The following is a 26,220-nucleotide window of genomic DNA, read 5'->3' on the forward strand; positions in this document are numbered from 1 at the left end:
CATAGCAGGGTTGAATAGAAACGCGTAAGGGGTGAATAGAAACAAGTGAGGGGTCAATAGAGATTAATAAATAGGGTTGTCAAAAACTGTAAACAAAATTAACATAAACAATGAAAAATTAATAGTTATTAATGTTCTGAAATTCACAATTATCATTGTATCAAAGTCATAACGGCAAACTACTGCATATAGTATGAAAGTTAGTTAGGTTATCTTGTTTTATTTTTTGAGTTAATCTATACGAATCTATACTAATCTATACTATCTATACTAATATTATAAAGCTGAAGAGTTTGTTTGTTTGTTTGTTTGTTTGAACGCGCTATCTCAGGAACTACTGGTCCGATTTGAAAAATTCTTTCAGTGTTAGATAGTCCATTTATCGAGGAAGGTTATAGGCTATATATCATCACGCTACTACCGATAGGAGCAGAGTACGGGTGTAAAATGTTACAAAAACGGGGTCAATTTTGACCCATTCTCTCTTATGTGACGCAAGCGAAGTTGCGCGGGTCAGCTTGTGTAATTATCAACGGTTATTTCAATTTTTAAACACACAACCTCCCTTTTCAGCATGTTGGATAAGTCGTCTTTGGCAGCCCTAACAGTTTTTCCATTCACCCCTTTGGTCGTTTCGATTTACCCCTATCGCTGGGTGAATAGAAATTGACCATTTTTTTAAGGAAATATCGTAAAATTATGCATATTTTTCGACAAATATGGTTTTAGCTCTTTCTTAATGGCGCCGGACATGATATAGAATAACCCGACAATAAAAATAACAAGTTATTCGCAACAAATTTTTAGGACAAAGTTGAAAATTGTTTCTATTCACCCCGTTTTACGGTACCTACACCTAGGTAGGTACTTAAAAAATAATTAATTTTACTTTACAGAATCTCGGTTAATTGAGATCATAGAAATATAATTTTTAACGTAGGTAGCACTAAAGTGATGTAAAACGTCAATTTTAGAAAGTTGTCTATTACTATAGCATGATCACTAATATTTGACACTTGTAACTCTACAATTTCCCTTTGATTCCACCTCCGTAATAGATCAAAATTCTTTTATCGAACTATGTTTTCAACCTGCAAATTGCAATGGGTTCATAACCCGTAGGTGACGTTAATTAATTTTATTTATTTATATGACTTAAATATTGTACATTTGTATAGTGATAAGTGTAAAATCTGTGTTTATTTTTATCAATTTTTATTAATATTGTTCATGATTAAGAAATAATGTCCTTCGAGTACTTGCCCGTGGCTGAAGATGAAAATGAAGAACCCATAGAATTACCAATCGAAGAAGATGGAACTTTGATGTTGACTACGGTATCGGCGCAATTTCCTGGCTGTTGTGGCCTGAAATATCGCCACCCCGACACAAAAAACATCAGAGGAATCAGATTAAGAGATGGCAGATTGTACCCTCCACCAGAAGGATGGGGTAATCATTTGTACATTTGTAGCTTTCCAAAGGAAACCAAACGTAAATCAGGCGAAAATTCTGAATCAATCGCGACTAAAAGTAAGCGAAATGACAATCTGTGCTCCGATTTAATAGTGTTGGGCTTACCATGGAAGGCCACAGAGCAAACTGTACGCGAATATTTTGAGAAATATGGGGAAGTACTAATGGCACAACTGAAAAGAGACCCTAAAACTGGAATGTCGAAAGGTTTCGCTTTCATAAGATTTGCTTCTTATGCTTCTCAGATGAGAGTACTTGCTCAACGGCATATGATTGATGGAAGATGGTGTGATGTTCGGATACCTAACTCTAAAGAAGGTTCAGTTGCCTCAATGCCTTGTAAAGTTTTTGTTGGTCGCTGTACAGAAGAATTGACAGCAAATGATTTGAGGGAGTACTTCTCGCAATTTGGAGAAGTAACTGATGTGTTTATACCTAAACCATTTAGAGCTTTTAGCTTCATTACCTTTTTGGATCCTGAAGTTGCACAAAGCCTATGTGGCCAAGATCATATAATTAAAGGAGTGTCTGTAAATGTTTCAAATGCCTCTCCGAAACAAAACAAGAGTGGATCTAATCAACGCAATCTCCCAGGACGGAATTATGACGAGGTTCATCCTCACAATGCTTCTAATAATAACTCTTGGAGCAGCCGCAACATTGATATGGTGAACATGCAAGCATTAAGTATATCAGGTCAACACGGCCAAACTGCAGTTGCTGGTGGGGGTGGGCAAGCTCAAGGTGGTAGTATGCCACTGGGCATGGGTGGACTGCCTGTAAATCAGGCCCTAGTAGCAGCTGCACTAAACCAGGCAGCGGGCTGGGGCCTCATCAACAACATACCGTCCGGTGGCTCAGATCAAGGCGCATTTGCTGGTCCAGCTTCGTCTGCGCCGCCTGCTCCTCCCAACTTCCTCTCTTGGATGCAACAAGGTAACTCTGCGCAGGGACCCTCTAGTCAGTGGGGACAGCGGCACCAGTCCCAAGGCCACTCTGTTTGATCCTGTATCTGATTGACAAGCTCACAATAATTTCTGTGATTGTAGCAACAATTAGATAATTATCATTTGTTTTTATCTATAAATACAAAAGGGTTGTTCCATTGGTAAAGAGAGTGGTTTACATATACATAGTTTGTTATTTATTTATTATGGAATTGCTTGTGTTATTGTTGATTTTCTTCAAACTTATGCTATTATGAATGAAGTAGATTGCAGTATACTAGTTCAGATATAAATAAGTTTCAAAACTAGATAAATTATGTATTTTTTTATTGACAAACAATGAAATAACTGTTGTTGTGCTATTTTTTGACAGTCAATTTATTTTTATGTTATATAACATACTAATGAACATAATATTGGTGCAAAAATAAGCTTAAAATCTTAAAGCATGTCCTGAAAATGGTGGTATTTGTTAACAATGGCTGTTTCATTGTAATTAGTTTTTCAATTATCATTTAATTTCTTATGTTAAGCTAAATTCAGACTATGAAACACACCAAGTCCTTAAGATACATAATTCTATAACAAATTGAACTTATATTTCTAACTTGTTTTGATTCAATAAGTACTGATAAGAATCAACAAAATTTATTGTAGTTATAACTTAACTCTGGTTCATGTGTATAATACCAAATCATATCCCATATTACAGCCAAAAATCTAGTTATGCAAAAATCAGACTTCTATAAATATCTTCATGCAATAATTCTATACTTAAACCAATCACCTTCAGGAAAAAGCATTTCATGCCTAGAGTTTCAAGATGTGCTACCTATATCCTTGTTTAAAAATATAATTATTTCCTGGAATATTTTTCACAAGTTAAAACAATCTGTCTTTCATAGTCTGAATTTACTACCCTATATATTTATAACTTTATTTATATATTTATATATTATTCTATTTTAAAATTTAAGTTCATAAACCATTTACATGCTGTGGCACTTTTAGTCTGTATGTATGTTACACTCAAAATTCTTTTATTCTCAGAGGCATTCTGTATGCAGTAAATTAAGCTATAGGCTTTACTTGATAGTCAGCTGTGAAGTCCATCTTCAGTAGCCCTGGCTAAGGTCTTCAGGTTTTATACATTTTTAAAATATAAAAATCTTTTTAATGTGCTTCATGCAGCCATTTATTGTCACATACAATGTGGATGTCCTCTGTGGACCAGTTTTGAGTGTAACATATTTTATAATTAAATACTTATTATTATTTAGTTTCATTTAATGAAAAGGAATTAATTTCCTTAAAGGACCTAGAAGGAAACCTTTAAAATTCGAGTTACCAATGTCAAGAAAACAAGGTATTGTTTAGTTAAAATAATTTCATAAACCTTGCAATTATAGGTATTCAAAAAATATTCTAAATAATTAGAAAACAGCAATTTTTTTAGCTTTTTGCAAATTGGTTTGTTGGAGATGATGTTTTTAATATTGAATCATCACTGTTTAAATATTTACCATGTTACAAAATATTAACATTAAAAGAACCATATTCACATACATTTTAATAAATCTGTCTAGACTTGAGATACAGAATGAATAATTCTGTTTGGTGAATATCTGAAATGAAATACATCAGTGTGTTGGGATCCTATGCAACTTCAGTGCTATACATATAAATGTAATAGAGATATAAGTGTACTGTGCTTTTGTACATTAATAGGTAATGTTATGATTTAACAACAGACTGTTGAAAGTTCATACATTGTATAGTAAAAAATAGAAATCTATTGATTGTTATCATTGTTTATCAAATAATGTTGATTATTATAAATTTATTGTGTATGTTTCCTCAGGTGGATGTGGGTATGAAAATTGTAGACAGATGTCTATTTTTGACGAAATAAATAGTTAGAATATTTTTGTTACTAAGCAATGTGGGATTGTTTACTGAATGGGTATACATAGACATAGCTGTAGAACACAGATTCAATAGCCACTGTATATAACATTTAGAAAATTTGGAAGGATGGTTGTACAAATTGCAAGACTGTGTATATCTTAATAATTGAAATAATGCTGCAAGTAAATATCTCTATAGAATGAACTAATTAATGACATAATCCTTATCATTGATTCACAAAGAATTCCGTGTTTACGTAAGACCGGGTTCAGAGACGTGTAAAGTGTGATTTTGAGTGTCGACGTTGGTACCCACGCTAATCTTTAAGCTGTCTTGCGGTCACCAACAGCCCTTCATTGATAAATCAAGGCATTCAGTATTCACGGTGGCGTTAAGGACGGTTGAGCCACTAGACGTTAATAATGTGAAGCGACGATCAGTCGCATTCCTGGTCATAATTGGCATTGATTCGTGTGCCGTCCAAATAAATAAAAACTGCTTTTCACGTATCTAGACCCGGCTTAACAAATTATTAGAGTCAGGTTACTGATTGGGAAACAAACTATATAATAATTTTAAAAAAATGTGATCACAACTCTACAGCGCAGTGTACAGTCTTACTAATTGTGTAAACAGAAAATAGCTAATGTTGTAGCTAACGTTACCCAAACTATAAAGTACAAAAAGAACGTAATTGTATTCATTACGAAAAGCGGACTATTTAATTCCACATGCATTACATTATACTACTGTAGTTTTGAAAACAGTGTACTGTACGTAAGTATAGTAATATTATTATACTTCATTGGATTTATAAATTTCATTTGATTTTTATACATTTTGATAGAGCAGAATTATAAAATTTGTGTTTAAAGAAAGATATTACAATTTTTCCCGGTAATCGGTAATTAATAAGAAATACACTCCGAATTAATAACTATCATTAAAAGAAAGATCAAGATTGTGGAAAGTATTTTAACAACAGAGTGAGACTCAACTATCGACAAATTTTGTATGACAAACTGATCAGCGCCTCTAGCGTACCTTAAGAGAACTAATTTTCCGAATTTAATTGTCACACGCTCGTAAATAACGATTCGGTAGTACGCAATGTTAATAATCGCGATGCCCTTCGTATATTAGGCATGAACATGATGAACCATATTAGACCAAGCGACTGAGAATGGTCGGTTTTAAGTAGACCCTAATCACCTTTACTCAACTCTGAAAATAATGTAAACACTGGGCTAAGTCAGCTGGACGTAAAATTGTAATATCTTTTTGTACACTATTGTAGTAGGTACATATTCTAAAAGGAATATCGATAGGTAGTTAAATATAGGATTGGTATTGTTTTCTTGTGTATGTTTTCGCTTTATTTTGTTTATTAACTTATTTAGTTTGGCCATTTTGTTGTTTGCTTTTAATTTATATGCATGTCGATTGTCGGTATAGAGTAAGCATTGTTAATGTGTGATTAAGTCTATAATAACAATATTACATACTTAATGAGGAATTTTGAAAATGTGACATACTTACTTAAATCAATAAGTCAATTTGTATCGGTATGTGGCGCGATTATTTACATAATCTTATTTAAATGCTTGGTTGCATAATGTTGTCTAAAAAGCAATTTACTTGTTATTTACATGATCAAACGTATATGAAGACTAACCTGAATCTTGATTGAGAGTAAAGATACCTATAAAATATTTTATACTTACGCCTTTCTTCGTCTTTACCATTTCTGTCGTAAAAAAGTGCAATATAAATGTAATTCTTCCTTGAATACGCATACTTATATTTATATAACAAATTCTATGGTCTAGTGCAATTTAAAAATACAAATAATAATAATGTAGAATATGAGTTAGCAGATTTATGATTGCTTAGCTCAACTGTGCTGTACTGTGTGTGTGAGTTTTAGCTATACCTATCATATGGGATACGATCCTGAACTATCGCTTTTGATGTAAGAATGTCATAATTGCACGGAAGTTTTCACTTTCCTAAACGCTCCTATGGAGTTCAATGTTGTCCCAATTCTACCCAATGTGACATTTTCACTCAAAAGTGGTAGTAAAGTTGTATGTTAAAACTGGCACTCAGGGCACTGTATGTATTAAGCATTGCTCGGATTTTTTCTACATGTCAATTAATTAAATATAGACGATAAAAATGTTCAAATCATGCGCATCATTTCACTGCCTACTGTTGGTAAAATTGAAAAGTTGTAAATGAACACCCTGACGACGTCCTAAATTATAATAGTATATTATCTCTACAATCATTTAAATGATGGGAAATGGTTGGTTAAAGTATTTGTTTTGTATGTAGATAGGTAAAATATTATTTGAAAGGTTTCCTGTGGAGTCTTATGGAAGGATCTTAATAATTGTCACCATAATAAATGTAAAAAAGCAGTGGCACATTTGAATAGTATTCGGTCAATATTATTTTATGAGATCGGTAAATTAGTCAATACTGTGATTAAATTACTTACAGCTCGCAAAAGCTGTCAGTGGCAGCTTAGGTACTCATACTGTCCGACCTGATGAATTTGTTTATTGCTCATCACAAAATTTTCTGTTTTACTCAAAGATTTCGTAGTCGGGTTAACTCAAATTCGGCACATCTCTCGTACGTTGATATAAAGTATGCATAGTGTATTTTTTTACCAAAAATGATTATATGAACACTGACTCATAGCCTTTCAAATAATATGGAGATTTCGTATACCTACACAGTAAATCAAATAATTACCATTGGTCTGAAGGAGTCTTAGCTCATGTTGTTACCGTAACACTCTTAAGTATGTACTTGCTTAGAGCTGCCTGGCAATATACCATTTCAACTTACAGCTACTATATTGTACTGAAGTTTCAAATAAATTAAATTTAAAAAATAACTTAAAACACGCTGATGCGATTTTAAAGCGGTTGCTTTAGTTTTCTTTACTGGTTAAAGTCAACAAAAAATTTAAGTGATGATCGCGAACTATTGTTGGGTGCATACTTTCCATCAACACGAATGTAATCAGGAATTACTTTTGGCAATGAAGCTTTTTTTATCTTTATCTTATACCATATTTTGCCACTTTCTCCTCGTAATTGATAGGTAGGTACATACATAAGATTTAATTTCTTGTTGGTCTTCCATTAAAACAGTCGTCCGTGTATTGGAGTGGTTCTGTGCAATACAAATAGGTACTTAAATCCTACAATTTTAGTTTAGTCGGGAAATACTATCTAAAATGAAACATATTAAGTGCGTTAGACAATAAGTAACAGAAACAAGGGTGTAGGCAAGAGTCAAAATATCTCCACGTACTAGGATTAAGTGCATGTGCCATGCTACTGTACAAAATGTTACATGCATTCAATAACTGACAAGCTAATAGCTTCTGTAACACCAACAACATAAATAAAAAATAATAAAAAATTAACAATTATTAATAACAATAAAAATGAGAAAGTAACTTACATTTTTTAACTGGTAGTGATGACAATTTGGCCATCATAACAAAGTATATTTTTGCAAGATAATAATTAACTCCTCAAATCCGAAGGTTCACGTACTAAATATTTTTATAAGTAACTCAAGTAATAATTAGGTATGTCATGTTTGAACAAGACCCGCAAATTTTCCTGTACTTGAACGGTATGCAAGATATTGTTTTTTGGTATTCTGATTTTCCTTATTTTGTACCTATCAATAAATAAAATGTTGAACTGATTGTCAAATAATTATAATTATCTATATACCTACCTATAAATCGCTAGAGTCAACTTTTATCAAGAATGAGATGGATTATGTAACTGCTGGATTTTTGAGGTGCTTCACGTCATGGCTCTTGCTAGACTCATATGTGTACGTTAAGAGAATAATAACAAATTGTTTGCACAGTGAAATTCTTGTAGAGTAAATGTCTATTTATTATATGAGTGTTCTGATGTGGACGACAGTGTAAGTAGGGGATGATTCGTAGTACGTTGTGTGACGACGTGGTTTGTTTGTATGTGTCTTACGAAGATAGAACCTGAATCTGTAAAAGTTTTACGTCACTGAAGTATGACGATCAAGAGAAATATCAGTTTTAATATATGAAATGTTGTATTGTTGATAAATAATATAATTCTATGCAGGTAATACTTAAGGAAAAGAATAGATACCGTTGTTTTTCAATTTTGAAACGAATTCAATCATTGTGTACCTACCTACTATAATACTCCATGTCTTTAAAGCCTTTTTATTACTCGTGCTTTGTTTAGTCATCCTACAGTGACGTGATACTTGTAACAATTTGATGTAAAGAGGTAATATGCCTTCAGCCATGACGTTGAAAGTGACTAAAGATGGATATAACTATTTACAACATAGATGTCTAAGTAATTTGGTAAAAGACCACAATTTTAAGCACTTGTAATTGATGAATATGCACATCCTTGTTATTTGCTGCTCCGTGATATTAAAAGTACTAATGCTAGACAGATTCGATGTTATTAAGTATAAGCTGTACATTATAATTTGAGTGTGAAAACCTATTGACATGAAATAAAATTTATTTAGCGTTGCAATTTTGTTTTATTTACATTAAACGTTTTACTTCAAACAACATGTTGTATTGACTGTTATTTTTTAAATTTCACCTTTGCCTATCAACTCAGAATGCCTAATTGTGGGCACTTATCTTACTGTCTTAGTTTTTGTACAACTTATAGGTACATACATACCCATAAATAGCAAGTAACATAAAAGACGAAAGTTATGTTTAATTCTTATCGACTTGTATACCTATTAAAATTAAAAATATAATTGTAGCGGCTCGCTACATACAGCGACATCTACTGGGACCAGCGCGCAACCAACCACCACGCGCAGTGTGACTGACGTCACAAGTCCTAGATCGCGCTATCGAAGTTTGCACTGCAACTGACTATATATACAAGTTCCCGACTACAACAGTCGGGCAGCCTAGGCCCACCAGGCACGATCACCTCGCCTGGTCGGAGGATCCTCCCTTTGTGCCGCTACATAATTACTTACGAAAAAGTAGAAATTCATGATTCTGGTCACCCTGTATAATAGAAACGAGGGACTTTCCCGCAATCTACGGCATTATTAGCCACTTTCGGTTACAAAAGTCAATATCTATTCTCTATCAAGATAACTATTTTTAAAGATAATTAAAAAAAGGTCTAAGCTGGTTTAGATCCCAGAGTTTGTCATACCTTTTTGGATTAGACAGATCTAAAGTCATACACTACAGTCATAAGATCTGTTTATGCCAATTTGTTTGGGATTTGACCGATTCGCATAGGTCCATGACAGGTATTTGATTGAGCTTGACATAAAATGTTACTACGGCAATAATCAACGTTATTAAAATTTCTTCCAAATTGTTATATGTGTAATGCTACTGATTACTTTGATCAATGGATCCACAAAGGAAGACTGCAGCAGGCCCCATGGCCCCTACAAGTATAAAAACAGCGCGTAAGAGTTTCGCCGTTACCAACACTTACGTCAGACCACACGTCGAGAAAGAGATAATAACTGTACACACCAGTACACCCCAAACTGAAAAACGATCACATACGGCACAACAGAATCAAGTATATCAGGGGGATGTCAATGTATTATCTATTATGTAAGTAAAACTGCACGTAGATAATAGCGAATGATATCGGCACTTTGCTACGGTTCACCGACCGTGTCTGAACCTGAGTTAGCGTTACCTAGTTTGAATCTCTTATTCAACGGGGACTTGCTATCTCAATCCAGCAAATCGTAAATTGGCGCGATATTCGGTAAAACGCCTATTATTGACAGTGGTTATTCTTTTTTGTTTTCAGTAGGTATAAAACAATTTAGATGAGTTGCACTTATGTCACATTTGTTTTCTAGAGACACGAACAAAGATATTATGTGTTGCAAATACACAGAAGATGTAAACAGTATAGCGGCTGGTTTTAGTGATGGAAGTATAAGAGTGTTCTGTTGTCACACCGGTACCTGTTCTAACACTCTGGTTGACGACGAGACTCGTGCTTATCCTGGCCCTGTAACGGCTATTAAACATCGACCTGTCAGCAAAGCACACCCAATTACAAATATGCTGTTATCATCTTGTTAGTATCAATTACCTATCTGCCTCCAAATTGCTTATCTTTTATTCAACTTGTAATCTAAATTAGCTAAGTACGTTCGTTTTAATAATTATTATTTAATTTATAGATGTAAACGGTTGCATAAAGTGCTGGAAATACAAATATGACCAATGTTTGTACACGATTAGAGAAAAACGACAAACGTTGGGATTAAGCTATCATCCACGCTTTAGTAAGTTTGTTACCTATGGAGATGATGCTAAGCTGTGCATGTACGATGAAGAAGCTCAGACACAGGAACGAGCATTTTATTCTAGGTATCTGACCACATTTTTAAACTTTTAACTGACACGAACATAATAATATAGACTGCTGCTGCACTGAGTTAGATTTTGGGAACCAAAAAGATAATACCAGTGACCATCACTATTTTATTGTACCGCTCGATTAAGTTCATATGAATGTATGTTCTTGGTACTAATTAGGTACATTTACGAACACTAGCCTCTGCGCAGTACCTAGCAAGGACCTCCTACCTACTCTAGATCCATCTTTATCTTTATTGATGTTCTGTCAAGAGCAAATACGGGAAAGCATTGTAGAGTCTTAAAATTTATTGCTGGGTTGCGGACATAAAAGCGTGTATCAGTGGAATTTAGGCTTTCTACTATTGTTACCTGCGGGTAAAATAAAAAATGCGGGTACGGCGCTGCAACACATGTACCTACCTATTACGTGACAGTCAACAGATTTGTGTAGGAAAACAAAGAGTGTTTTTAACCTGATTACATACACTGATATTTCGAATACCCACCCATTATTTTCTATGTTAATTATGTAAATAAAAAGATCTTCCCCCCAACCGCTTAAAAGTTATCAGAAAGATAGCTGTTAGACTTACCTACTCGTATTTACTATCTTACTACCGGATTCTGTAGACATTATTCTGCTCGAACTCGCGCTATTCAATATCGTCGTTATCGTTACAAAAAAAAAACTTTCATGAATTAATGATGTAGACCAAAACATTCCAAAACAATCATTCTGTCTCTCCTGATGATATCTTTTCAGCAGTAATTTTGAACGGCGGGGAATTTCATAATCATAATATATGTAGTAAAATAGTGGCTTAAACCGCAAGTGTAGATAATATATACATAGCAATCGATTCAAGGTTGTATACAACGCTATAGGTATTGGTAGTCTAATATTTGTATTGTACCACAGTCAACAGAAAAACGTAATCAACGGCCATACTTCCCGGATATTCGCATGCGCATTTAACCCGAAGTCACACCATGAATTGATATCTGGAGGATGGGACGACACAGTGCTATGTTGGGATGACAGGCAGCCGTTTGCTACCAGGTACTTTACCGGTGTCCATATGTGCGGTGAAGGGCTGGATTTCGATAAACCCGGCAGAGAGGTTTGTATGCGATAGGTTACCATAAAAAAATGAATAAGTATGTAAGTCGTCAGACGTTAATTTTTTTTTCCTATTTATTATAGATACTTACATGTTCCTGGCAAGAGAAGGATTGTATTCAACTATGGGACTACGGATCTTGCAAATTAATCAAGACTATCGTACCAGATAATTATGCTTCAAAATTGTACTGTGGAAAATTGGTGCCTCAAACTAACTTGATCGTGTGCGGTGGCTCAGACGCCAACATATTACGAGTGGTGGACATAAATATGAACATAGTAAGCTTCAATAACTTTTTGTTGTTTTAAGTAGTTATAGTTCGTATGTTATTCGAATAACGCATGATTGATGTCCGAATTTTGTCGTCATTTTCAGACAGAATGTTGTATTCGAAATAACCCTGGCGATGTGTACGCTTTTGACTTCGGTACAACAAGAAGAAAACCAAGAAAAGGAACAGAATCATATAAAAAACTAAGCGAGATCGGTCAAGTTCCCCGTGTTTCTTTTGTAACTGGAAAAAGGTTACAGACAGTAGATTTTGGATGAACTATTCAAGATGCACGTTAATGATGAGACTGGCAGAGAATAACTACTATAACTATACTGACAGTCCTAGACAGTCTGAATAATTTTTGACGAGTTAGATTTATACTTAAAAGAAGACTACATAATAAATACCATCTTAATTACTAGATAGTAAAGCAATAAAAGTTTTTCCATGACGCAAGTTATTTGTTTTGTTAGCTTTGGGTGGGGACTCTTTATAAGAAACGCTGACGTAAAAGTTGTACATCAGTTGTATTGAATTTATTCTCCCTTTTAACATTTCTCTACTCACAAACAGCCGTTTATACAATTTTAAGTGATAGACAAATACACTGTGATTTCATTTTGTAAATATAGTATATAAAACTCTAGAAAGATAAAATATCGAGTTTGGCAAGAATTCATAATAAATAAAAAACATAAATACTTCTACATAGTATTATATACAGGATTTGAACATCTGTTATTCGACCGATTCAAGTTGAGCCTCGTCAACGGATGGGTCTTCCCATGTTGCAATTGTTTTTTAGTTTGAGCTTTCGACATCACAGTTGATACCAGCACGTCGCTCGCGTAGTCGAGCGGCGCCAGCGACACCACCGTGGGCGCCGGCGGCGGGCGCTCGCCGCTCCCGCGCACCGCGCCGCAGAACGAGTTGCGCGCGCGCGCCTCGCCCTCCGGCGTCAGCCTGCTCTTCTTGGACAGCGACTCGTGCGGCGCCCGGCTGCGCCGCGCCTCGCAGCTCGACTCGCAGCGCGCCCGGCTCGGCCGGTCGTACCGGTCCACCAGCACCTTGACGGACAGGTCTTCGCCGGCGGGCGGCGACACCGGCGGCCGCTCGCGACCCTCCACGGTCGCCGAGCGGCATCGAGACTCGGCGCGGCGCGACGCGTCGGTCTCGGAGCGGGCCTCGAACTCTTTTTTGAGGTTGCTGACGAGCCCGGCGGCCGCGGAGGCGGGGGCGGGCGCGGCGCGAGGCAGGTCGCCGTGGCTGGCGCAGGTGGCGCGGCGGCGGCGCAGGCCCCCGGCGGCTCGCAGCCAGGTGTCGGCGGGCGCGGAGGCGGACATGCGGCCGCTCCACGTGGAGGCGCCGCGGTCCCGCGCCCGCTCCATGCGCGCGGCGGCGTGGGCGAGCTCCGTCAGTATGGCACACGTTTCGTTAAACTTCCGCTCGTTGTCGGCCCGGCGCGCGCCCGAGCGCGTCTCGTGGTGCTCGGTGATGATGCCGAGGTCGGAGGCGGCCTTGGGCTCGGCGGGCCGCTCGGGCTCGTCCCGGCGCGCGGCCGCCTGCTCGGCTCGCTCCTTGGCGCGCTTGGCGGGCTCGTCGCGCGGCGCGGGCTGCGGCTTGGCGGCGCGCGTGTCGTACGAGCCCCAGGACGAGTGCCGCGACAGGTCGAGCACCACGGCGCTGTCGAACGAGCTCCACGAGCTCTGGCGGCTCGGCGGAGGCGCATCGTCGTCGACCGCTCTCCTCTCGTCGCACTCTACGTTCGAACGTTCCACGGAATTAGCGATAATGTCACTAGTTGTCACTTTATTCGTTTTTACGTCTATTATTCCACTGTCACTTTTCACTATATTATCACTATTGCTAACGGTCCGATTCTCGTCGCCCCTCGGCCACGGCACCTCCCCCGGGTCCCAGGTGTGGATTTTTTCAACTTCGCAATTGGATTGAGAGCATTTGTGACTTACATTTTTAGATGGAGAAGCTTGAGGGGGCTTGCTAGACACTTCCGTTGTTTGAATAACGGATACGGCCGATGCATCCGAGACTTTATTATTTTGCGACTCGTTTTGATTTCCAAATAATAACCTCTGGTATCTTTTACTAGAGTCTTTCCGATCACTCGACGCAGCGTTCTCTATTTCGTTTACTATATGCTTCACGGATGGAGCACCCTCTTCTTTCAATCTTATGATTTGATTGGGTGAGACGCTGTAACTGCCATTCGCGCATGGCATTAACATATGGCGAGTCTCAAACGCTATGTTCTCTAAAGACACGGAAGTGGGCGCGGGCGGAGGTAACAACTCGGAGGCGACTTTGGTGTCGGGCGACCACGAGCGCGGTCTGCCCGAATACGAGCCGGTCAAAGCTAACATCAATGGCATCGGGTCCATTACCTTATTTTCAGTTTTGGATATATTTTTTGGAGACTTCAGATTTGTTTCAGACTTAGACCGTTGTAATTTTTCTTTATTTTTCATTGCATCGAGTATACCTTGGTATGTCTCGAGTTGATTTAAAAAGTTAGTATTGGGTTTAATACAACTCCGTTTTGCTTTAACATGTTTGAGTGCCTTTTCAAAATTCCAGTTAAATGCTTTCATGGCGTAAGCGATCACTACTGAGGCAGATCTACTGATACCCATCTTGCAATGAACCAGAACTTTGGAGCCTTCGTTTCTGGCCTTATTTATGTATTTGAATGTATTGTCCCAATGCTTTAATAGGTCAGTCTTCTCGTCGTCATAAACTCTAATATTAAGATAGTCGAACATGCCAGGAAAAAAGTTGTCAATCTCTCTTGTGACATTCAGTATGTGCCTCACCCTGAAACAAGATAACATACTTTAGGATAACCATAAAATATAGTCCATGTAACCATGCATTCTGGTTGAACTACAAACGAAGATTTTTATGAGTCACGCATGAATTCGTTCTTCACTACATAGTATAAAACAAAGTCGCCCATTTTGTCTGTAGTCCCTTCGTATGCATAAAACTTTAAAACTACGCAACGGATTTTGATGCGGTTTTCACTAATAGAAAGAGTATTTTCTCCGACAGGTTTTTATATATAATTGAAATACATTGAAACTATATTAGCTGAGTTATAGCGATTTATGTCCAAGAAGTCAGAAAAAAAATCTAATTGAAGATTGCATTTGTGCGTGCGCCGCTTATACCGTTGGATACAAGTAAGAACAATGTATAGCAAAAACATTGGTCTTTATTAGTTCTACAAAAAAGTCCGTGATGACATATATCCAGCTTTTTTATTTAAGTCACAAAAACTACTTTTCTGTATTTAAAAACATTCAATTCGTTGGGTGATGTTTAACTGGTGATATAACCAATAATACATATATCCTTATCAAAATAAGTAAGTTCATCATCACGAGCATTTAATTTAGATTATTTTTGCAGTTTACAGTGTGTTATTTAGACATATAGTTTAGGAGATATCACGATATTAGTATTGCGGCACGGTACGGGCCGGCCGCGGCGGCGGGGGCAGCGTCCCTATAACGGCCAAATATGTGAAACTGTATTATAAATAAGAACTCTGAACCATGTTTGTTGCAATAAATAATTTTGAATTTGAATTTTGATAATATTACTAGGTACAAACATTGTGTTTTATCACTTTCAAAAAAAAGCAAAACAACAAAAAACCCGCTAAATAAATTGATTAAAAAACATTTCTAAAAAACCCCGTATTTCAACCCTTCCATGGGATTTCACAACCCTTATTAATCAGCAAGGGTTTGTTATTACAAAATCAAAACGTTGAATGGCTTTGTTTATATAAAATTATTATAAAACCGTGTTGACTGGAAGTACATAAATCCTCCATACTCCATACTAATATTATAAATGCAAAAGTAACTCTGTCTGTCTGTCTGCTACTCAATCACGCCTTAACTACCGAACCAATTTGCATGAAATTTGGTATGGAGATATTTTGATACCCGAGAAAGGACATAGGCTATAATATATCATCACGCTACGACCAAAAGGAGCAGAGTACCAGTAATTAATGTTACAAAAACGGGGAAAAATTTCACCCATTCTCCCTTATAGGACGCAAGCGAAGTTGCGCGGGTCAGCTAGTATTTATATAAAGGAAAAGAATGTTAAATTATGACAGATACAATAAAACTATACATATCGACACCGCCAGCGCCGGCGGCATTGCCGCCTGCCGGCCTGGTGTTTGCCATTGTTTGCTACGGAGTGTATTAACTGCAAATGGAATATGAAAATAAATTATAGTACAGTCCACAACAATGTGGGTGGCAATTTAGTTTTATTTGCCATCTAAATTGCTATATAAATACGACATCTATATACGTGTATAAAACACAAACATTTGCATAGTCTAAGTAAAAGATTGCATTATGCAACTTTAAATTCTCATTTTTGACTAGATTTCACGAAATAAATATTGTCAAATTGTCATACCCTTTAGTCTTTTTTTTTTCTGTATACATTACCGCCAAAAACCTCGCACGTATAAGTATGACAAAAAATATAAAACATACCCATTGCGTTGTAATTCTTCAAGATTGCTCGCATTCCATTCAGAGCCGAGGTAAACGTGGTCGAAAATCTCCGTCGGTGCATCCATCTGACCCAATATAGTGAGCATCTCGTGGTCGATGAACGACTTGTACTCAGCGAGATCCATGTCTAGCTCTTCCTCGAGTCGGCCTCGTATCGCTTTACTAGTCACTTCGTCCAAATCAACGCTCATCATAATTTCCTTTAACGTGCAACGAATTACACGCTCGGTTTCATCTCTCTCCCGAGGCCTTTAAAAACAAAAAAGTATTATAAACAACTTTTATTCGTTTTTTTAAATAAATCAACTAGCACAGATACAGCGGGTTAAGTATTTTTTGTTTAGAAATAGTAATTAATTCGTGTGCTACTTTTAAAATAAACGAGGAAAAGGAAACTCCGAGGATTCTCAACAATGGTAGTTATTAAGTGGTTTACATATTGGCATGCTAGCAACTTTAATTAACGCATTGGTCGACCGACGTCCGATCCTTATCTAGGCCAAGAAACTAGGTCTAGGCGCTCGAACGCTTGATTGTAATATTGAGTTGCAATTTACGAACATCATATTATGTATAGTCGAACATATTTTGTAACGACATCTCCTGCTAAAAATAAATCTGGTATCGAACTGACAGATACGGCAAACATGTCATTCGTGGGAATTGAAGCTAGGACCATTCTTGTACAGTGGTAGTGTGGAGAGCACCTCAACTACTGGGCCACGGGAGTCTCGGTGGCCGAATTGCTAAGTCTCGATAGTGTCAAGTGATTGTTTCAACTCACTTGAGTCTTAAAGAGTCCGGGGAGGGCGGGCGGCGGGACTCGATGCAATCCATGGCGTGCCACTCGTTGAGACAAGAGCGGTCAGAGTCCACGTGGCTCTCATAGTAGGAACACCACGAGTGCGACGTGCCACCGGCGAAGTGGTTCAGCTCGCGGGCTTGTGCACTCGCGCGGTGGAGAGTTTGCAGTGCCGACCTGAAACCATCGTTACATGCCTGAAACACTCTAACATTAATCTACAGTAATAATAACTTCATATTTAAATACTTAATAGTCTTATAATAATTGAACATCAGAAAACGCAAGATTATCACAATAATGGCCCGTTGTTTATGAGCAATCAATTAGCGTTAAATCTCGTGCCCTCATAAACTTATGTAGGTGCTATGAATTAGCGTGCATTATTGAAATGTAACTGTAGCTCGAACTCACCACATGGCCTGTACAGACACCGGCTTGAATATGTGCTGTTGATTGCACACACATACACTGAATCCTCTGTGGACAATGAATATCTAATTAGTTATTGTTCTGCGCGTTGAAAAGTGTTCAGTAAGGAAAACGGTTTGGTGTCAATATAACCAATATTCCTAATTGGATGGTAGACAGGTTATGGTTCCTATTAAATATGCGAATTTACCGTATAGATGCAATAAACAGTCTACCGAGTCATTTATATTTTTCTACCAGATACAATTTACCTGTAGTATAACTTTTATATTTCCGAGCGTATGCTGTTATGCTGTATTATTCTTTAAATTTTCATGAATGTTCTTGGTTCTTACAAAGATACAAAGTAGATATTGTTAGTAAATGTTCCACAACATACCCATCGCCGTCCAATTTGATAGAAGTATCGGCAAGAACACGCAGGACGAGACCGACGGTGGTGTGCTCGTTACAGTCGATACCGAGCAACGCCGCTTCATTACTGCGACACACCACTACCAGGTATCTGGTGCGACCTGCGTGAGCACTCTCCAGTTTCACCGCCTAGTGGACAACACACAAATTATGAGGATTTACCACCCATTTGTTTCGGCGATCTCGTAGGTGAGAGGACCAGATTCTGATGTCAAAGGTTCTGTGTAGCGCTATCTCTTTCTCGCAATAGAACTTGAATCGTTTAAAAAATAGTTATTAAGTAGCTTTTTAATCAATATCTAGCTTTTTTTAACCCATTAATGCCCCACTGCTGGGCAAGGGTCTCACCCCGTAATGAGAGAGGGGTAAGACAGACCTTGAGTCCACCACGCTGGCCAATTATTGCGGGTTGGGGACTTTGCATACCTTCAAGAACTTATATTATTGAATATGTAGCTTAGTTGCTTTAATTGTCTCGAGGGTTTGGAGCTATTGGTTATTTTAGGTTAATGTAGGGTTCAGGTACCATTTTGAGCGTTTCCTCGGGGCGCAGCAAGTAGAACATGGACTGCAGGTGATGTTGTATGTCAGGCTGGGGGAGCACGCGCGCCGGCGACCGCCACTGACATCCGCGCTCTGCACCGCCCAGCACCACTGCTGCGCCCTTGTTTGCGAAGTAGCACTCATTGAGACTGTAACAATCAATCAACATGTTGTACAATTATAGCAGTCTATTATAGTTTACCAAAAATATACACCTAAGTACTACCTAATTTTATCCAAATTTGCCTTCATACCTATACAAAATCAAAGTGTCCAATCTTTGCTTACAATATACTCGTGTTCAGTAAATACGCCATTTAACCTTGAGCTAAGTAAGAATGAAATAAAAAAAATCGTTGTTACACTTAGTTTTTTTAACTATTTTCTTACTTTACCTAATGGAAGTCGTAAGTAATTAATTTACATATCTAGCATTGTTTCCGATTATGATAAACATTTATTTTATCAGGTAATAAAACGGCGTACCTTGGCTATAATTACTTTTAAAACATAATGCAACCGTGAAATGTATGAATGACGCCATTTTTAGTAAAGTTGTTGCAATTCGTCTTGCGGGCGGCGCATTTAACCTCCCTTTCACTGGCGCAGGCGCAGGCCGGCAGCTCCGGTGGCGCGCCGTCGCGGGGATCGACGCGCTGGCTGGCTCGCGGGCTTGCCTCTACGCCTTCATTTGTATTGTATTATCTATGCGTCATTACTCATCCATATCAAGTTATAATTGTTTCTGTTTCGACCGCAACACACATGTATTACTGTTCGCTTTTAACAGTACGTTAATTTAATTTATGCATCGCATGAATAATCTTATTAACCCTTAGATTTTAAATAATATAAATATAATTTCCATGCTATGACATTTACCTTCATACGGGTCGAGTACCTTTCAAAAAAGGCAAGCATTAATACCAAGCGTAAAATGCACGATGAGGTCATCCGAAAATAGCGCTACGGGAAACGTGCGTGTTATGTATATTGCTATATATGAGAGGGTGAAGTAATGCTAATAATAGAGTGAAGAATAGATTCACGATGATAGTAAGCTAACAACTAAATAAACTTGCATCAAAGCGGCAAGGGCGGTTTCTCTCAAGGTTCGTTAAAAATAGCGACGCCGGATCGTTGCCAAAACACTGCGTTACCCGCCCATACGTAGGCACAAACGTGAACGAAACGGCCGCCCATCGCGCTCCGCCAACCTTACCCAATTCGGAGTACACCACACTGTAGCTTTTGTTAGAATACCACATGGCATAGAACGAAGGAACGCGACGGGTTCCATCAGATTTGCAGAAGAGTAGTAATGTTATCTAACACACTGTTCACAATGATGAAATTTGACTTATAGGCTTAGGGCTGGTCTATCCAGATTTTTAGTTTAACGCTGTATCTTTACTAGCTTGTAGTAGTCGACGTCAATCTTTCCACTGGTAAAATTCCATGTTTCCGCAGGCTAAGATTAAACCCTGTCGATGCAAACTTAAAAGACAGAATGCCACTGCTAGTTCTAAGTTCTGCTAGTTCTTTAACGAGGCTTCTTCTTTACCCTGGCCAGTTACAGAAGCCGGTAAGAGAATGATCGTGACAAATGTGGTTACTAATGGACGGCAATGAGCTGATAATCTTGAGTCGCCAGCACCCTTGAAGCATGCTCACTTATTCATTATTACAGCCCATATAAGTCAAATCTTGTTTTATATCCCGGGAAAATTAAACGCCACGATCGTGGTATTCCCCCACACCACATATCTCAAAACCCCAATGCTTTACCTCTTCATAATACATTGCAGAATTAAGATTGACTATCAACATGAATCGGATTTCAAGTTAGACCTATAAATGGTTTAATGCGGTCTTCTCAATCGTAATAATACAATACGAATGTGCAAAACCGCACACGTCCGTTAAAAATTCAAGCACAGATTATCACAATATACTCGCAATCTAGTGTAAATTACCAGTGGACCCGGTTGATAAATTCTGCTGTAGTTTTTCCCCATGATTCACTCTATCTACTATTGAAGACCGCGTAAAAAACCGATCACTCACTTTTATATTTTTTTCGGGAAAAGACAGATGCGAAAGGCTAGAAGTAATGTGTATGTTAGTAAATAATTCCTAAGATTTACCAACCCCTGTTTTGTATTTTTAGTGTATTACATTCGGTGAATTTTAGAATTTACCCCAGAGACTTAGTTAATGTCGAAAAATAAGCTTCAATGGTCTTACAATACTTCGGACTTTTACCAACTAATTAGCTAATCTTGGATACCAGTAAATATACTGAACTTTAGGCTTTTACAATTATATCCTAAAATACGCAGTCAACTATTCATTTTCTATATCCACTGGTACAATGTAACGCTAGATTGAAATAGATTTCTGGATGAATGATTACATAAAGGCAAAGCCTAGACCGGTGGAAGTATATCTTATAAAATTAAAGCCGTTCCTATAAAAATTACTAATAATTAACGCGTTTGCTTGTTTAGTAAGAATATAACAATAACAAAAACGCTATACTTACGTATATTTACGTATTAAATAGATTCGCATCGCATTTGTCGAGAAATCCCTTAAATCTTATGCTAGACGACGTCCAAAAGATTCAATTAGATATTCCTTGAATTCGGTCTTTAATTAAACGAAGTAGGTACTGTCAGCGTCAAAAATATGTGTACACTGTCAGATTGTTAAAACACCTTTATCAATAAAAATAGTAAAACTACATCTGCTTATTGACTTAAAAGATATTTTACAATCACTCTCTAATTATTGTTGACTATCAGAAAAAAATAAATTAATATTTTCATACAAATAAGTGCGATTGAACCTGTGACAGTGTATACACATTTATGACGCTGACTGTACATAAAATTACAAATATAGTGGTGACGTTATGTTTACAACACAACGATTAATTAAGGAATTACTGTATTATCGCCAGCTTCGGGCTTAAAAGGAAAATGTCGGAGGAAACCAGGACTTGTTATATTATACAATTAAATTATACATTTAATAGTCTCTGGAAAAGTGTCATATTTATTTAACTACGCGTTAACGCGTGCCTTGTCAACTTAAACCGCGATTCAAAGTTTGGTTAGCCGATGTTTACATTGGTGATTACGTCTAATAGGGGTAAAAGTTAATAGGAGAGTTGCATAGCTTCGTTCTTTAGTGAGTGAGATTATTAATAAACAATGCCAAATTACCTAGTATAAATAAAAACAAATGATTCATGAATAAGTCATGATATCAAATCAGATAAATATCGTGGTACTCACTTTTTTCATCAATCCGTTAATCCACCGTAAGTAAATCATTTGCAACACAAAATAATATATCTACACGAATGGTTGCAGTTATAAAATTTAATTAAGTATAATAGTTTTTTTGTATATCGAAATGAACAAACTTAGATTATTTACCTGAATGCAACCATTTCTTAATCCAAATAACGTGTTAGCTAATAATGAATGGAACACAATAGTTATGACACTAAATATAGCACCGGTACGAGCACTGCAGTTCGAATGATTTTTTCACAGAACATGATGTAGATAAACAGTGTCTGCGTATATCAGTCCACCGTGATCTGAATCTCGACACACGAAACACCACCCGACACATCCCGTACGACAATAAAATTCGAGCGCGACGCAACAACGAGCCCACTCGACGAACGACGTCACAACACTCATAGCTTCCTTCTGAACCGAGCACAAACTACCGCTTAAATATAGAAACACGACGCAGAACAGGAACACGAGGCGTTCGGGAAAGGAACACACGGTGCTTTAAAAGTACACGCGCCGACGTTGGTACTTGGTGTTTAATAGACGTCGTAGAATACTAAAATATACAAATATATCAAGGAAGGACGTCACCAAAATAAACCATTACCTCAGTACTACAACCAGTATACCTAGTTTCAAAACTAAAACAAACCACAATGTAAAATGAATACTTACTTAAAACATTAATATTATGTAGTCAACTAGCCTATCTGAGTGCCAACATGAACCTACTATTATTTAAGGTCAAACAGAAACACTGAGATCTGCTTTCAGATTTCTGTCCTTGATATTTAATTATGTAAAGGCAAGGCAAAATTTACAAATCGAAGCCCCTTCCTCATAATGAACCAAACCTATTACAGAAAATTTGTTATTTTAATTAAAAAGGTATCTATTTTTTTATTTTCGTCTATTATAAGAATAACAGTAAATTTGACAGATAAACCAAGTTACTTTCTTAATAATTTGGAAAAATTAAATTGTCTAATGTTAAAACAAGTTTAATCCATACTAATATTATTTGCAATAAGAGTGCAGTACATAAAGTGAGTAATATAATATGCAATATTTTTTTATACAATTGTGACAAAAAATATCAGAAAAAGCTGAATCGATTTACACAGGACTGCCTAGTAGATAGCTGATGTTATAGAGAGTATAGAACTGTATTTTTTTACTTAATAAAAAATGAAATGCATTATCAAAAATCTGCATTTCAGCTAATTCATGCCATCCATCAGTATTTTAAACTAATGATATGAATGATAAATCAAGTCCAGCAATATTTTGTTAAAATTCTTCTTCTAATGTCATCTATCAATGTGACTAAGATATCCCATTTTTAGATATTTCTAAATTTAGATATTTCCATAAATTCTAAGATATTATTTATTAAAGAATATATTTGAATTCTTTTTTTAATCAATTCCTTAGCCAGACAAAGAGCTTTCATAATTTTTAAATTAGATTTTGAATGAATTCCTTTTATTGTTATGGTAGATGAAATTGCAAGAAGAATCCAGTAGATTTATTTTTATTCATTTGAATTTGTGTAAGGAATTAATTAATACAATAGCATAACAGACTATTACAATACTAAGTACATTATCAAATTATGTTTCAAAATAAAGGGTCAGTCAAAGAAATTAAATATAAGATTTAAAAAAACAGGAAAATTGTGCCATTAGAGCTTTAAAATAAATGAATTTATAATAACTAAATAGCTAATATGGCAGTTTTTTCCTTATAACAATAACATAAACCTCATCCTGATTTAGTTATCAAATAAGACAATGGATGCAAAGCGTAAATATGACCATTTGGTTAATTACCATGTCATTAAAAGCATTATCTATTGATTTATATAGGCCCACTCCTACTGATAAAAAGTTTAGCTCATGCTGTGGTATTTCAATAACTGTATTTTTTTATTTTCAGTTGAATTTTTAAATGACCATGAACAAAAATGTTAGCCAATAATTTCAATTTAAAAAATAAAATACAAAACTACAATTCTTTATTAAGTAGGAGTCATTTCTTTTTTATTAGAAGACATTTTTATGTAAGAAACTCTATAAATACCAAACAAAGAACTCTAGCACTCATTTTTATTCAAGGTACATAGCAAAGTTAAACTTCCATACTATCCTATTTCAATGATAAGTAAATTACTTTGTTTCAAGGTAGAGTAATTTACCTAATATTGTGTTTATATTGCCTAAAGTATATTAATACAGTAGTTCATGAATGAATCATATTTACTAACCAACCTTTAGTTTGTTTATAAGCAAAAAAGTGTGTAAATGTAATATTACCTACCTCTTGCTGACACGGTTCCCAACATCGTCTTCAGTATTATCACTTGATTTTTCGGTCTCATCCTGAAACCAAAACAATTCAAATCATATACCCTTCATTCTACATAGGTGTAGTCTTTGCAGATGTAACCAAAAATTTATTTATAGATTATTTGGTACTACTATTGATAGGCAACAGGTCGATATGAATATTTTAGTTCGACAACTGCATGTAGATGAAACAATAACACAACCAACTTTGTCTGGTACTTAACAACCAGTCATATGATACCCCATATCAATGACTCTAGATATCATCAACAATAGGTTTCAAATTATCTTCTATATTAATTGTATAAATATAAGGCTTTATTATATGTGTATCATAATTTAAAATTGACATTTCATTATACCAGTAAACACTCTTTAGTGCCTAGATACCTCATGCCAAATCAGTCTGACACAACATCATAACATACAAATTTACCCTATGTCCCTTATTAAAACTTTATACATACCGTTTTCCTAGGTGTTTGCACACTCGGAGAACGTCGAATTGTAACAAGTGCCATACCACATTAGCGTTAAAGAATCATTATCAAGGTATGTAATACAATCACAAACATAAAGAGGAATACCTATTGACTTATCATTACACTGATTCTTATTTATTCAATATGTGAAGTTAAACTTAGTAGTAAATATCACTAGATATCTCACAAACACTCATGACTGATTGCAAGAAGAACAATCTATCACAACTTCGCCCATTTTTTATTTTACTAAATTCTGTTCATAATCAAAGAAAAGATGATGGATGAGTGAGTGAGTGTTTAACTATATGAATCACAGATAAAATAAAAGTAATTGTACAATTTAAAAAGTGTTTTGATAGTTGGGTAACTTAAGCGCCAAATAAAACGTTATTCTTGAATATTCGTAATAAATTAAAATGTGTTGTTTAAATTAAAGTACCGTAAAACGGGGTGAATAGAATTCGCGGGGTGAATAGAAAAAAAATCAGGAAAGTTTTCAAGGCTAATATTTGAGTACTTCTCGTTGAAGAATTTTGTTCAAATTTTAAATGATTACACGTCGATATTACTTCTCTGCGGTGTTATAATTGTTTAAATGTTTAAATTGATATTTATACCCAAAAAATTGCTTCAGAGTCTACCGTCCTTGAATGCCTTAATATCGACCCTCAAAACTTTGGATTTAAAGTGGGATTTCTTTTCTAATGAGTTGTTTGAAGTGTTTATCTCTTTAGGTGTATATTAATTTATAAAGATACAATATTGTTAATGGAAAAAACGTTTTTAAATCTAAAAAATATGTTTAAATCATGGAAATAGTATTTTTTTTGTATAAACGGGGTGAATAGAATCGTTTGAAGGGTGAATAGAACTACAGTATGGGGTGAATGGAAACATAGCAGGGTTCAATAGAAACGCGTAAGGGGCGAATAGAAACGAGTGAGGGGTCAATAGAGATTAATAAATAGGGTTGTCAAAAACTGTAAACAAAATTAACATAAACAATGAAAAATTAATAGTCATTAATCTTCTGAACTTCACAATTATCATTGTATCAAAGTTATAACGGCAAACTACTGCATATAGTATGAAAGTTAGTTAGGTTATCTTGCTATATTTTTTGAGTTAAAGTAATTATCAACGGTTATTTAAATTTTTAAACACACA

At 36.2% G+C, this 26,220-nt stretch overlaps 3 protein-coding genes across 3 annotated transcripts; 2 read left to right on the forward strand and 1 right to left on the reverse strand.

Annotated features, from left to right (window-relative positions):
* The first annotated feature begins 1,014 nt into the window (after positions 1-1,014).
* LOC142972407 (TAR DNA-binding protein 43-like) lies at positions 1,015-8,904 on the forward strand. Its single transcript, XM_076113501.1, has one exon. It carries the CDS (start codon positions 1,245-1,247, stop codon positions 2,478-2,480), a length of 1,236 nt encoding a protein of 411 aa, XP_075969616.1. The 5' UTR covers positions 1,015-1,244; the 3' UTR covers positions 2,481-8,904.
* Positions 8,905-9,594: 690 nt separating this feature from the next.
* LOC142972684 (uncharacterized) lies at positions 9,595-12,592 on the forward strand. The gene is made up of 6 exons (XM_076113974.1): positions 9,595-9,981; positions 10,239-10,462; positions 10,569-10,758; positions 11,669-11,870; positions 11,954-12,151; positions 12,249-12,592. Exons 1-6 carry the CDS (start codon positions 9,767-9,769, stop codon positions 12,420-12,422), a joined length of 1,203 nt encoding a protein of 400 aa, XP_075970089.1. The 5' UTR covers positions 9,595-9,766; the 3' UTR covers positions 12,423-12,592.
* Positions 12,593-12,655: 63 nt separating this feature from the next.
* ssh (Protein phosphatase Slingshot) lies at positions 12,656-25,347 on the reverse strand. Its single transcript, XM_076113503.1, is given in 9 exon segments — positions 12,656-12,949; positions 12,951-14,979; positions 16,695-16,964; positions 17,500-17,694; positions 17,932-17,997; positions 18,329-18,492; positions 18,890-19,055; positions 24,540-24,601; positions 25,036-25,347. Coding segments are annotated over 9 exon segments (3,042 nt in total). The 5' UTR covers positions 25,090-25,347; the 3' UTR covers positions 12,656-12,913.
* Positions 25,348-26,220: the final 873 nt, after the last annotated feature.

The sequence above is a fragment of the Anticarsia gemmatalis genome, chromosome 4 (assembly GCF_050436995.1).
Source record: "Anticarsia gemmatalis isolate Benzon Research Colony breed Stoneville strain chromosome 4, ilAntGemm2 primary, whole genome shotgun sequence".
Taxonomy (NCBI): Eukaryota; Metazoa; Arthropoda; class Insecta; order Lepidoptera; family Erebidae; genus Anticarsia; species Anticarsia gemmatalis.